The 14,371-nt window shown below is 39.6% G+C and overlaps 3 protein-coding genes across 3 annotated transcripts; all 3 read left to right on the top strand.

The window, feature by feature from the left end:
• Positions 1-1,199: 1,199 nt before the first annotated feature.
• lin7c (lin-7 homolog C (C. elegans)) lies at positions 1,200-6,717 on the top strand. Its single transcript, XM_079555893.1, has 5 exons — positions 1,200-1,395; positions 2,299-2,417; positions 2,500-2,571; positions 2,653-2,862; positions 4,274-6,717. Exons 1-5 carry the CDS (start codon positions 1,359-1,361, stop codon positions 4,439-4,441), a joined length of 606 nt encoding a protein of 201 aa, XP_079412019.1. The 5' UTR covers positions 1,200-1,358; the 3' UTR covers positions 4,442-6,717.
• Positions 6,718-8,808: 2,091 nt separating this feature from the next.
• LOC306962495 (large ribosomal subunit protein P2-like) lies at positions 8,809-10,959 on the top strand. Its single transcript, XM_079555638.1, has 5 exons — positions 8,809-8,909; positions 9,660-9,783; positions 9,865-9,913; positions 10,630-10,725; positions 10,854-10,959. Exons 2-5 carry the CDS (start codon positions 9,661-9,663, stop codon positions 10,931-10,933), a joined length of 348 nt encoding a protein of 115 aa, XP_079411764.1. The 5' UTR covers positions 8,809-8,909; position 9,660; the 3' UTR covers positions 10,934-10,959.
• A 610-nt stretch (positions 10,960-11,569) lies between these two features.
• On the top strand, positions 11,570-14,309 carry fth1a (ferritin, heavy polypeptide 1a). The gene is made up of 6 exons (XM_079555160.1): positions 11,570-11,713; positions 11,811-11,844; positions 12,673-12,778; positions 13,080-13,226; positions 13,507-13,632; positions 13,929-14,309. Exons 3-6 carry the CDS (start codon positions 12,677-12,679, stop codon positions 14,085-14,087), a joined length of 534 nt encoding a protein of 177 aa, XP_079411286.1. The 5' UTR covers positions 11,570-11,713; positions 11,811-11,844; positions 12,673-12,676; the 3' UTR covers positions 14,088-14,309.
• Positions 14,310-14,371: the final 62 nt, after the last annotated feature.

Genomic DNA, 14,371 nt, shown 5'->3' with positions numbered 1-14,371 from the left:
TGACTGATGTGAGCTCCTACTTTCTGTGTACATTAAAATGCAGGACAATACAGAAGTAACGGCCCCGATTTAGATCTAATCCTCCAACAAAAGAAAAAAATAATAAATGAATGAGTGTTGTAGTCTGCAAAAGCCAGCGTAGGCCACTGCTTTGGTAACAGGGTTGAAGACTGGTGCAGTAGTGACATCCCTTGAAGCGTATAATAAATCTGCACATAACATAGCACTGCACTTGCCAAGTTTAATTGCTATGGTGTGAAGAAATAATGTGCTATCACAGGAAAAAATGTAGCATTCAACTTTTGACTATGGATCACATCCAGAAGTGCCCGAGGTCCAAAATATTTCAAGTAACCTATTTTTTTTCCAACTTCAAGGTAAGTACAGCTTATGTAAGAAGAAGTATGGTTTTCAGACATTTTCAGAAATCATGTGCATGTAAAAAAGGCACTCTATTTTTTAAAGGTGTTAAAAGGACACATTAAGAAGAAATGGCGCCAGTAAAAGAATACGACACCAAATGATACATGACCAACAAACATGGTTGTTGTAAAATTTGGTACAGTATTCTTAAAATAAAGTTAATACTACATAGGTCTTTGATGCAGCAACATTAAACGCAAAGTATACATGTACATGCAGGCAGGAACTTACATCCAAGTTATCTATTTAACTTACGTGTACTTGTTCGGAACTAGCGCGTGCATGTTGTTATTTCAACTATTTTCCCAAAGGCAACACTCACATCTCAGTTTTGCTGCACCTATGGCTGCACCTCATCCCTCGGAGCCTGTAGCTGTGCTGCCCGCCGCTAGAGGGAGGTAGAGAGAAGAGGTTAGTTCAAAGTGACGGAATAAATGAATTCATTATTGGAAACGGAAAAAATATTTTAATACTTTATACTACACTCCCCATAGACATAATATGTTGAAATAAGCTTAGTTTAGCCGAATGGTTTTGTATATTGAAACAATTACTGTAGACCATTATGTCATGCGCCATTTTTTTTAGTTTTAACTATGGTTTTGACACATTGTTTCAACAAATGTAATAATTTAATCAGTTAAAAATATAAATCTATATACATTCATCTTTTATTAATTGATTTGTGCGTTAGGTTTGACACAAAGTCCCTCCTTATCACGGGGGCTCATGAGTTTTACAAGGCGGTGCTCTACTTTCCGACAGTCCGCGAACGCACAATGACACTGGCAGCTAGCCTAGTAGCTAACTTGGCTAATCTGATTTATCGTCTGGGCTAAGCACTCACGACATTTCTGAGGATTAACAATTTTAGTTTCCCATATTTGTCTTTTAAACAAAAACTTATTCCACAGCAAAAGGACCATCACACCAGAATGGCGTCACTTGGAGAGCCTGTTCGCCTGGAAAGAGGTTTGTTCATTTGTTAAGGCTAGCTGAAAATATTTACTGTGACATGGGGCGGTTTCAGCCTCTGTGTTAGCATTAGCCAGACACCTTTTATTTAGAAGTTTGTAAACTTGCCAGAAATGCATAATATGTGCTGACTAACTGACCTCACTGACAGACGGTTCTTGGTCATTTATGGTGAATCGGTGATGAAGTGTATTATTTGCTAATACGCTGAGTTGTTGGCTAACGACTTGGTAGCCACCGACAATAATCAGCAACATAATGTAAATTGTTCCAAATTCTGTCACTTTGGCCTAATGCACATGAGTAGAGGATGGCAGTACATAGAGTCATGAAATTACATCGTTGCACTGTATCTCAAAGCGTGGGAATGTTTCATGCACACTACAGTGGCTTTGCTATTGCATTGTTAGGGTCAACAACAGCAAAAGCAGTGCTTTTTGTGAACCAAACCAACTCCAGATCACACGTTTGTAAATGTACTGTTTATTGCGTGTGAAATACTTACTAATAGATTGTATTGAATCAAGCTATTGAAGATTGCAACACTTTTTAACTTAAAAAATAAAGTCCTGTCACAACCAGTTCTAAGCCTCTGTGCAGTTGTACGACTTTACTATTTTAATCTTTATTAAAGGGACAATGTACTGAGACATTAAGCTCATAGAGACAGAGATGTATTGCACCAGATTATAGCTAAATGGCTCGTTTCCATCCTGTTTTTGCTGAGGTGTGTCTGTCTTTAGCCTAAGTAAATGGACATAGATGTGTCCACTGTGAGATCTGCAAACCCTTTCACGTTAAGACTAGGTCTGGGGTGACCAGTTGGTGACTCCTTGAAGGAAAAGCAGCATAATATGGTTCATTTGGTTTGCCTCATTTGTCCATATTTTGTATTTCCAGACATTAACCGCGCCATTGAACTGTTGGATAAGCTGCAGCGGACTGGTGAAGTGCCTCCACAGAAGCTGCAGGCGCTGCAGAGGGTCCTCCAAAGTGAATTCTGCAATGCGGTCCGAGAAGTGAGTTGTCTTTGTCATAGGTTTCAAAGACCTAAACTTAATCATGAGGATCACAATCTTTTCTGTTTTTTTTTGTCTTTAGGTTTATGAGCATGTGTACGAGACTGTGGACATCAACAGCACTCCTGAGGTCCGGGCCAATGCCACAGCAAAGGTTATTTTTACCACTTGGCGCTAAACAATATTAGATTATTAATTTAATTATATTATTTAATACTATTGCTGTCTATATTAGGCCACTGTGGCGGCTTTTGCGGCAAGTGAAGGTCACTCACATCCTCGTGTGGTGGAATTGCCCAAAACCGAGGAAGGCCTTGGTTTCAATATAATGGGCGGAAAGGAGCAAAACTCACCAATCTACATCTCTCGGATCATCCCAGGTGGAATTGCTGATCGACACGGTGGTTTGAAGAGAGGCGACCAGCTGCTGTCAGTCAATGGAGTGGTATGATACATTTGGTCATCCAATTTGACATTTGTAAAGTTAAGGCTCATTCATACTTCACAAGTACTTTTGCCTTGTAGCCATGGAAACATATTGTAACTGACGACAGTTCCATGGCGACAAGGCAAACGTGACTTCATTTTGTTCTGCAGCTCAGGGTGCAAGAACAAAGTTCTTGTGTCATGTGAAGTATGAACGAGCCTTTAAGTTGATATGCGGGCGCGTGGACATTGTCCCGTTCGCTCACTTGACTTCTTAACCCCCACCTGAACCTGAAACTGCTGTTTGGCTTGACCCAAATCTAAAAACGTCTTGAAAAAAGTGTCAAAATAACAATGAAAACGAGGAAGCTGCAGGAAGGGCATCCTACAGCCCAACCCTCACTGTTCAGCTGTTACCGCGGACAGAGCTGGATAAGAACAGCATTACAGTTTACCTTCTGTCGGAGTTAAAGTACACGTGTTGAGTGGGGTACGTCTGTTATTTGTTCACAATATGTTCTACTAACTTGTAGGGAGGGGTATCTTTAGGATTTATCGATACTACTACTCTTGCCGATACTCCTTATCGATCCAGTACTTTAACTGTACTCTTATTAGTGCTTTAAAAGATCTGTATCAGCATTGATCCTTGGCCTATATTTATTTTTTATTACTCTACATTTGGACATAATTTATTTCCAATTTGTGCATACACTTGTTGTATGGGATTTAAAATACTTAACTAACTTTTCTATTTTTTTGTATTATTATTATTATTATTATTATTATTATTATTATTATTATTATTATTATTATTATCTAGTAAATCAAGGCTGCTGGTTAGAATTGGCTGTAGCTCTGGGGACTGAGTCCAAATGAAAACTTAAAGTAGTAAGTAAGATAGACGCCACGCGAAACTCTAAAGTTCGAGTAGGCTATTTGTGAATGAAGAAAAATGCGCGGCTCGTCTGTTTGTTCAATTCGAAGTTGTTAAGTTTCGCTTTTTACAGCGGGTTAGTGGCGGCGGCTCGGGCTGTTTCTGAGTAGAATAAGCATTTTTTAAAATGTTTTACACGCGTGTCTTTCCCGAGCGCACATGTCTCACCGCGTGCACGGCTGGAGGGGGAGGAATAAACGTGGGGATGATCCGACACCGTGCGCTCTCGTGCGGGGTAGCGAGGATGAACAGATCCGATGCAGCGAACGCTTCCATTAGAGCGGAGAGACTTTTTTGTGATTATTTGAGCACGCTTGATCAGCGCAGCAATGCAGCGGCCCCGTTTAGGCTGGAGCTTATCGGTCTGGGTGGACTGGCGCACGTTGCGATACCGGGGTTTGATACCCATCCCGACTAACTTGTGAACCAGATAAATCATCTGGTGCCTCTTTAAAGTCACACTTGCTGCATATGTTTGGATGTCTGTTTTCAGAGTGTGGAGGGAGAGCACCACGAGAAGGCAGTGGAGCTGCTGAAAGCTGCTCAGGGCACAGTGAAGCTGGTGGTGAGGTACACTCCTAAAGTCCTGGAGGAGATGGAGTCTCGCTTTGAGAAAATGAGGTCGGCAAAGCGCCGACAACAGAACAACTACCCCCAGTAGAATTCATTCATTCTGATGCCCAGTCCCTGTTGTTCCTCCTTGAGCCTTCTGGCCATCTGTTCTGGTCTATTTCTTCACTCCCAGCCCAACATGTGTAACAAACAGGCCGTAGTTTTGATGTAGTTCACGTTCACAAACAGTACACCAAGCTTTTAGCATTAACAGTTTTGCTAAACACGCAATGATTGTCACAGTAGATGAGCACTTGCATTTTGTGCTGTGTTTTGAGTTGACTAATTGAATGCATTTGAAGATAAACGACACAGCTCCTTTAACGAACGGTAGTGTTTTTAATAATTTGAGCACAGCCACTACCAAGTGCCTCAGGGCAAAGCTATTTTTGTATGTGATGTGTACTGTTTCACTCCTCTTTGTTCTTGTTTCTTTGAAGAGTTTTAAGATCAATTCTGGTGAAAGTGACATATAACAGATCTCTGTGAAAGGAAGGTACTGAAATATCAAAGTGAATGGTTATCTTTGTCTTCTGTGCAGTAACAGGAAAACGCATCCTGACTGCATTGACAGAAACACATATTATTCACTGTGTCTTTGTTCAGAAAAGAGTTTTGTTTGTAGTTGATCTGTATTTTTATTTTATTGCGCTTTTGCGTCGGTCAACTCCAAGGGGAAAATCTACATTGATTTTACTGTAATCAAAGTCCTTTTCAAACATGCGCTCTCTTCTGAACGATTGACAAGGACTCAAAGTTTATATCACTGGAATAGTTGTGTTATTTTCTTATTTTATTTTTACCACACAATACTAATGCGTCATTTAAACCATGTTTAACCTGTGCATCACTATTTAAAACTACTACAACTCATTCAGAAATGTATGTATTGCCTCCCTGCACAGACTCATATTCTGTCCTAAACGAGTTTTACATTGTTATTTCATGTTTTCAAATATGCCCTGAAAAATTTGTGGCTTATTTATTTATATATATGTTAATGTTTTTATTATCATTTTAGATGCATTATACTGTACATAGCAAAGAAGTTGTAAACTAGACTTGATGAAGCCATAGTATTTGTCCCGTCAGGATGAATAAGTTAGGCTTGTAAATGGCTAAATAAATGTGGGATAAAATTGAAATGACATGAAAGTTAGATTTGGCTGTTTGTATGTCGTTTGTGTTGCTTGTTTTTGGTGTTGAATTTGCCACATTTAGGTCACTGTCTGCTGTGCGATGTGACTGTTTTTTGTTATATTCGTGTTTTGCTTTTATTTAGTTACTGTGGCTTGACCTATGTGTTCACAGAGAAGAGGAGGCTCGGTGCTCCTGTGCTGTAACATAGTCTCAATGTTAAAGAATGGACACTTCGTTTTGATAATCACATGTTTTTCGAGAAGTGTAAATCCATTGATATCACTTTTACAAGGCAAATCTCGGAACCATTTTCTTTGTTTGATCGATGTTATTACACATGCCGAAGCAGATAAAGAAAAACAAGTGTCCAATTGTAATGATACACCGCGAGAAATTTGTAACAGTAATTATCTATGCAAGAAAAAAAACAAAAAGAACGAAAGAAAACTTCCTTTGACGGTACAAGCTGCAACTTTCCTATTGAATGTTGAATTATGAGGTTGTGTGAAATGCAATAATTGCGCTTAGAGCTTTGGCAAGTCAGCGTATTCGATTAGCCAAATGTTACTAAGCATTTGCTGTATTATTTCCAACCGGGTGCAGCTAAAATTTTAATTAAGCTTGCAAACACAATAAAAATAACATCAACTGTTTATAAAATATCAGAATGGCTTTCACACATCAGTACATTTCCTTAACACTTTGCATGCCGCTGCAACATCTGAACACAAAGCAATTTTTCAGCTTCACGATCTTCTTTACCTTTCTATGTGTTTTGTTCTTTGTCTCAAAGTTGTCAATAGAGTATTTTTTATAATGGTTTTCTTTTGATATCTTCAATTTTTATAAGTAATTTTCCTAAAAAAAAAAAACAGCAACTTGAGGAATGTCTGGTGCTTAATTTTGATCAGAGTACCATGGCCATAAAAGTCTCAGAAAACTAGTAGTTGATCCACTGCAAATCTATTCATTAGGAGCTAAATATTAGCTGTTTTCTGATATTTCGGCAGATTTTTTTTTGTTTGTTTTAGGACCAAATTTGTTGCATTTGTGAAACTTTTGATAACGCTCTGAAAAGTGTAATGCTTGAAGGCTTCTTACCTGTAGATTGTGTTGCTCTTTTGTCCATTCTGTTTTTCTCTTTACTGTTATTAATGTTGAATGTAAAACTTTGTGACGTAGACCATAGTGTCCACAATCGAGAATAAACTGCTTGAAGTTGTGGCTTTTCAATCGATCAATGTGTTTTTCTTATAATACAAAATTGTTTAGAGCAGGAGTTGTGGCATTTAGACTTCAGGTGGTCATTTAAAGATACATTATGTAACTTTTCATGCGTAAAAAAAGTAGATTTTTATGTGATGTGACCCAGCGGCTATATGAATGGTTCGCATGGTGCCTTTACTTTCAATCACAGTGGTCTCTACAACGCTCCAGAATCAATTGTTTTGTAGGTTTTCTGGTGAGTGTGTCCGTCAGCAGTGAAAACCTTCCAAACAATTGATCCTGGAGCGTTGTAGAGACCACTCTGACGGAAAGTAAAGGCGTTGACCACTCATATAATCCGCTGGGTCACTACACGGTCAAATACTAACAAATATAAATCCCCCCCCCGGCATTAAAAGTTACATAATGCACCTTTAAGGTCCATTTATCAGTCACGTTTGAATCAAAAGTAAGGGCACCCAATTGGAGAGTGCCTTTCTGTCAATGCCACCAGCAGTATCTAACAAGACAATAACAAAGACTTGAAAAACAACCAACTTGGAAGTCTATATCAATAAGCAGACATTTCTCCCATGAAAAAACAAAATATGGAAAACTATAAAGGCATTATTATCTATTACCACAACACATTTGACAAGATTTAAAGACATGTTGGTTGGTACTGAAAGTTAAATGATGCCAAAAATAGGGTTTCCACGGAGCATTAAAAGTCATTGAATGAACTGTGTCAAAGTGAAGGCCTTAAATGTGATTAAAAAGCATTAGATCTGCTTCAAACTGGCATTAAATCAAAATTTCTTTGAAAATAAGTTTTCCCGAAATACAGAAATTATGGTCCAAAATACATTCATCTGAAATTCTTGGCTGAAATTATACACAATTATTTGCTCAAAGATTTTTGTGGAAAGAATATCGGCTGAGGAAAGAAATATGCGATGCGTTTTTTGTGTTTGGGGCATTAACAATATAGTAGTTGGGCATTAAAATTGCATTGAAAAGCATTACATTTAACCCCGGGGGCGGACTGGCCATATGTCCATTCTGGAAGAGCACAGAAGGGCCACTGGCTCTCGGGCCACCGGTCCCGCCTCAACCGAGCTTTACCCAAATCTAAAAGCTAAAAAGAAAAGCGTCAAAAGGGCGAGAAAAAGTCAACAAAAACTTGAGAAAAACACAACAAAAAATGATAGAAAAAATGATTAAAAAAAACAACAAAAATATGACAAAAATGTGGCGACGTGACGAAAAGTTTCCATCACTTTTGTAGGTCTTAGCTTTCAAATGAGGCGTTACATTGTTGATCTCCAGTCGAGAAGCTTTTAGATTTGGGTAAAGCCCAGTATAAAAAAAACATGAATCTAAAAGGAATTCCGTGGAGTATGGTGCACCACAAGGTTCAGTTTTGGGACCATTATTATTTATTATTTATATGAATGATTTTGCTTCTGTTTCTACAACCACCTCTCCCGTTCTTTTTGCTGATGATACCAATAAAAAAATACTAAAAAAAGCCGAACTGGGGGAAATGCACTCGTTAATGTTTAGGCGGGGGGTAAGAGGTTAAAATATGTATTTGTGGAAGTGTCACAATTACGCTAATTTGGGCCAGGCTGGTCAGAGTCCAGGACTGTCCGCCCTTGTTTAACCCTGAATAATGGGATAGATCCTCCCTTTAATACGATCACTCACTCACTCACTCACTCACTCACTCACTCACTCACTCACTCACTCACTCACTCACTCACTCACTCACTCACTCACTCACTCACTCACTCACTCACTCACTCACTCACTCACTCACTCACTCACTCACTCACTCACTCTCTCACTCACTCACTCACTCACTCACTCACTCACTCACTCACTAGATACCAGTCTATTTTGCGGCAAGAAATCATAGCCTATATTCATGAAAAATATGAAATATCTGAAAAGTGATTCTCCTGATGTGTTGGACTGGGACAAGCCCTCCATTGTACAGCCATTTGTGGAGCAGTCTCCCTGTATTCCACCAGTGGGCGCTAACTCTTTCCTACATTTGCGCTGCAGCCGAAGAAGAAATAGGGCCTCTTCCGCTTCGTTCATGTGACGTCACGTCCTTTCTGCCCGCGCTAACCTCGCTGTGAACACGCGTTCGCCTGAAAAGCCAAGTGAGTCTCTCATTTTTACAACATTTCCCCTCCAAAATCACTGGATCACCATCGCAATGTGATCCCAGTGTCAATGTTAACCAACACACAACGTGCAGCGGCTTTGAGGAACCGTATTCTGTTGTTATTTTTGACATAAGCGGGACTAGGTTGGCAGCAGCTAAAATATGCTAAGTGTCTGATGGCCAACACAGGAGCAGCACAATACGTAGAGCTTTCCTCCTTGTCCGGTTGTATTTGTCTGTAATGTGTAAAACGTGTGAACTGGAAATAAGCAAGTTAATGGTTGAAGTATGTGGAATTGAGGATACTGATCGGAGTCGCATGTTTTATTTCTTGAAGAGACCAATGGCCGTATAGGCAAGGCTTTAAAAAAAAAAAAAAAAAAGTAGGTGACGCTTTGATATTGAGTACCTAAACATCATCCTGTCAATGGATTAATAAGCTGGAGTAATTGTTCATGAAAAGTGCTAGTTATGCAGACACCCCAATCTCATCACGTGCGTTCTTTTGATTCTAAATAGACCCCTAGTCGTTCCAATGAGTGGCAAAGTAGAAATGACTTCCTAAACTCAAAAGTGCCATTCAAAATCCAATATCCTTTCCACCTACTGTGACATCTACAATGTTGAGTGTCAGCTGAAACGCTTTTTTAATATTTTCACCTTTTTTCTTTAAGTGACTAGCACCATATCAACATACCAATCTTGACACATATTTTTACTGTAATGGATTTGTGTGTTTTTATAGGATGCGTTACGTCGCCGCTTACCTGCTCGCTACCCTCGGTGGCAATGACAACCCTGAGGCCAAGGATATCAAGAAAATCCTGGACAGTGTCGGCATTGAGGCTGAGGACACACCTATGGAAAAGGTGCTCTGTTGCTCTGTGACTGGAAGAGAATTATTTAGGTTAAGTTTAAATTTTGTGCTTGAATTTATTTTTTTCCAACAGGTTATTGCAGAGCTGAAGGGCAAAAATGTCAATGAGGTGATTGCGTCAGGTGAGTGTTATCACATTACTCTTCTTAAATTATTCTGGTGATTTCTGGTGCTGGTTGGTCATTACGAATTACGTTTCTCAGTTTGAGGGTCAGGTTTCTTTAGTCATCTAGTCGTTAATAAATTGTTAGATCAATGTTTGCAGAAAGGGAAATATGAATGTTTTTCCAGAGATGTGGAGAGTAAACACTCAAAAGATGCCAGAATGTCTAAATACAGTTAAACATTTTTAATTCCAGATCCCCAAGCAGAAACGCAATGCTATGACATTTGTATTTGCTTGAGTATAATCTATGAATGTTAATATGCATTAAGAGCACAATGGTGACATAACACCATTGTGTTGTACTTATCATTATCGCCTAAACTTTTGGGGGCATTCATGCTGTTTCTGAACGTAAGCACAAGGTGGAAACCTAAATCCCTGGTTATTTTGTCCACGAAAATAACCAGATTTTTTTTCTCCAAATATGCACTTTGATCATTAATAATCTACGGTTTTGTATGGCTGGGCCAAATTGCACAAATCATTTTGTGAGATGTCCTGCTACGTGTGGACAGGGCCTATGATTGACTTGAGTTCCTTTATCACCTCATAAAATCCTAAATGAGTTCATGTAAATCACGTGGATTTCACAGCTAGACTCTAATCTAAAACTAAAGGAATTATATGTAGCCTGTTGGAGTGTCCTCTCATGTCTGCCAATTCTCTCCTCAGGGTATGGTAAATTGGCCAGCATGCCTGCAGGTGGCGCCGTTGCGGTTGCCAGCTCAGCTGCTCCTGGCGCGGGTGGAGCTGCTGCCCCTGCTGCAGGTGAGAATCGCAATTAGCGCTGCTGACCACCCCCTACCAACATTTGCTTCATTAGATTGCTGTCATAAAGTGGTGTTTGACTTGCCACATAGTCCAACTGGACTTAACAATACATTTTTGCTTTGCAGCTGCTGAGGAGAAGAAGGAAGAGAAGAAAGAAGAGTCAGAGGAGTCTGATGACGACATGGGATTCGGCCTGTTTGACTAAACTTTCTAATAAAAATTTATACAAAAGTCATTTTGCTGTCTTGTCATGGCCCTGTTGAAGGATGTAATAAGTCCGGATGATATTGAATGTTTGGAACATGAGCAGCAGCAGAACCTGTTTGCTGTTACTTATTCATGGTCAGACTTAACATTGTTCTGACCATAAGAAGAAATCGCATCTAAACATTTGTAAAGTATGTATTTCTTGTGCTTGGGTTTAAAGTAATGTAGGATAGATAGCCAAACATCTGTTATTTCTGGTCTGTATTGAGCTTTTACATGTTTGCTCATTCTAGCAGTGTTGGAGTATGCTCAGGGGAAACTGAGTAATAGTTTCTATAAGCGATTGTAATATCAAATATAAATGTATTGTAAATGCATTTCAAACATAGAATACAAAATGTTGGAAAGTGGAACAGATTCATGAGTCAGCGTCAGCCCAAGCGTGAATAAGGCCACAAAACCAGCCAGAAATTCACAAATTGAAAACTCTCCATGGTATCTTGTTTAGTTGTAATAATATAAAGTTCCATGGTGAATTGTTTTAAGTTATATTAACCCGTTTAGTCCGGTTTACCAACTTGTACTCGTTGTCCAGGGTTACCTCATCAACCGGATATGACGTACCCGTAGGCGGCACTACGCTCGTTTATCTGGAGCCGTTGCTCGCATCTGCTCACAGTCGATACCACTTTAGCGGACAGTAAAGGTTACCTGCTTCAACAGTGCTTGAACGGCAACCTTTCTACTGTCTCCATCCACCATCAATCGAAGCTTATTGGTAAATAACATCAGTTTGATTTGATTTTAAGTCAACTATCAGCGTTTCCATTTTACGCGCACTGCTTGCTAACTGAAGGGTTTGTTTTGCCAGCAAGGACAGTCTTTCAGCCTCATCGAAACACAAACTTGGTAAGATTTAAAATGTATTTCTGACGGATGTTCTTTCTGATGCAGCATTTATTTATTTCACTTTTGTATTGTGCTAAACAGCCAGGTTTTGCTGCTCGATTGTTGTGTTTTATTGCCCCTGTACGTGTGGCCTGGCGCTTTCAGGCTTCTGCGTACTTTGTTCGAGTCCACGCTGCAGCGTCTCACCACCACAACAACTAGCCTAAAGCTTATTTATTTAATCCTTTGGAGTTTTTTGTCAGTTTTGTTTAGCAGCCCATGTATAACCATTTATTTATCTCACGTAAAAATAGTCTGTTCTTACATCCACTGTAGGCCATCTGTGTATATAATATTCTTATCGTGCGATGGCAATCAACCCTCACTCATGAGTAAAATGGGAAACGTTATTTCGATTAAATAAAATAAAACAACAAATCGTGACCCTCAGTCTCTTCGTCAACTACCACATGATCTACTGGTTTGGTGTGTTTATTATTGCAGCAAATATCTTTCTAATAGATTGATTTGTTCAAGGTCATTCACAGTCCCACCAGGTTGATCTTAGTCACATTGTTTACAAAAACGGGAGAGTTCGTGTCTTAGCTCGTGTAGTGGACCCTACATGGGAGACCATTCACAAAGGTTGACATTGCCAAGTGCTCTGCGTAAACTCTGGACAGGGCGGAAACGACTGCGGGTGGGTGAAGTCAGGTCACAAGATCCTGGATTGGGTCATAGAAAAATAACCAGTTTGGGCAATAACATGGTTGCATTAATGTCTCTGTAATCATAGTAATATGAGTAATAACTGCACCCCTGACTTTCAGTGTGTGTTTAACTTTTCAGAGTCATGAGTTCCCAAATCAGACAGAACTTCCACCAGGACTGCGAGGCTGCAGTGAACAGGCAGATCAACCTGGAACTGTATGCCTCTTATGTCTACCTGTCCATGGTAAGGTTCAATGAAGCTAAGGAATTGTTGAATTGGTACATTTAGCAGACTATAACACAGGGAAGAGATGTCCAAGTTATATGTGGACACCAAGAGATCTATCTTTATGGTCAAGAGTTCATAAACCGTGGTTAAAGTTATAGGCTGAAGCTAATTCTTATACTACCTACCCTTATACCTATTGTTGTTTTGTATTTCTCTGTATTCCTAGCATGTTTGCATATGTATTTTCACCAGCACAGAACTGTCACATAACCATGCTCAAGAGTATTTACATTTTTTTCATACTAACTAATTTCAGTCCTACTACTTCGACCGGGATGACCAGGCATTACCCAACTTTGCCAAGTTCTTTCGTAACCAGTCACATGAGGAGCGTGAGCACGCTGAAAAGTTGATGAAGTTTCAAAACCAGAGAGGTGGAAGAATCTTCCTCCAAGATGTCAGGGTATGGTGTTCTTGCTTTTAATTTTATATTATAATAACTGACTTATAAATATCATAGCTTTTTAGACATTTGTAAGCTCGGAATTGAGAGGTGACATCAGCATATTTCAGAGGGTGTGTCCTGTCCTCAGCCTCTTATCTACCATTGACACACAAACAATCTCATGCTCTTTAGTGAAACGTTAAACGACACTGAGAAATCGTCAAACACACTGCAGACAGGGGTCAAACTGTCGCAAACAGTTGTTTTTTATCATGATGTGACCTGCTCTACTTTTCAGAAACCAGAGAGAGACGAGTGGGGCAGTGGTTTGGAGGCCCTGGAGTGTGCTCTGCAGCTGGAGAAGAGTGTCAACCAGTCACTGCTCGATCTGCATAAGCTCTGCACTGAGCACAATGACCCACATGTAAGACACGCACCATGCTCTCACGATGGGCAAAGTTGGAAAAGGGGACAAGAAAGAGGTGGAAAGTGCACCCAAGATTTGTAGTTGAGAAAGCTAAATCCCAGAGATGCATCATTAGTTAGTTAGGTGCTAAAATAAAAGTTACACCAGACCTCTGATCTGAATAAATGGCCCAATGCTTTAATTGAAGAATACATAGTATACTTGCACTACTAACTCTAATTATGGGCCCCAATCACTTGAATATATAATGGTGCCATAAAGTGAACAAAATTAACTTCTTTCCACTTTTATAGATGTGTGATTTCATCGAGAGTCACTTCCTGGATGAGCAGGTGAAGTCCATCAAAGAGCTGGGAGACTGGGTGACCAACCTGCGCCGCATGGGTGCTCCTCAGAATGGAATGGCAGAGTACCTGTTTGACAAGCACACTCTTGGTAAAGAGAGCAGCTAAATGATGACCCATGAATTATCTATTTCTGTATATCTATATTTGCTTCATCTGCATGTGACTAAAAAGCCATATTCCTGAAAGACCAATATCTTTATAGCAAGATCATAAGATTTGTAACCTGCACAATATCTCGCCTTTGATTTAGATACATTCGTTTGTCATTTTTTGTTTGCTGTGTTTCAAGTCAAGTAACCAAATAAACGCCTCTCTGGTTCCCATTTACCTTGAAATTCTTATTTAATCTGAAAACTCTTCCTTCCCTTAAGTCGACTTGCATAAATAGG

Source organism: Gobius niger, assembly GCF_951799975.1.
Source record: "Gobius niger genome assembly, chromosome: 4".
Taxonomy (NCBI): domain Eukaryota; kingdom Metazoa; phylum Chordata; class Actinopteri; order Gobiiformes; family Gobiidae; genus Gobius; species Gobius niger.
Note: the sequence above shows the minus strand (reverse complement) of the source record. Positions and strands in the feature narration are given on the sequence as shown.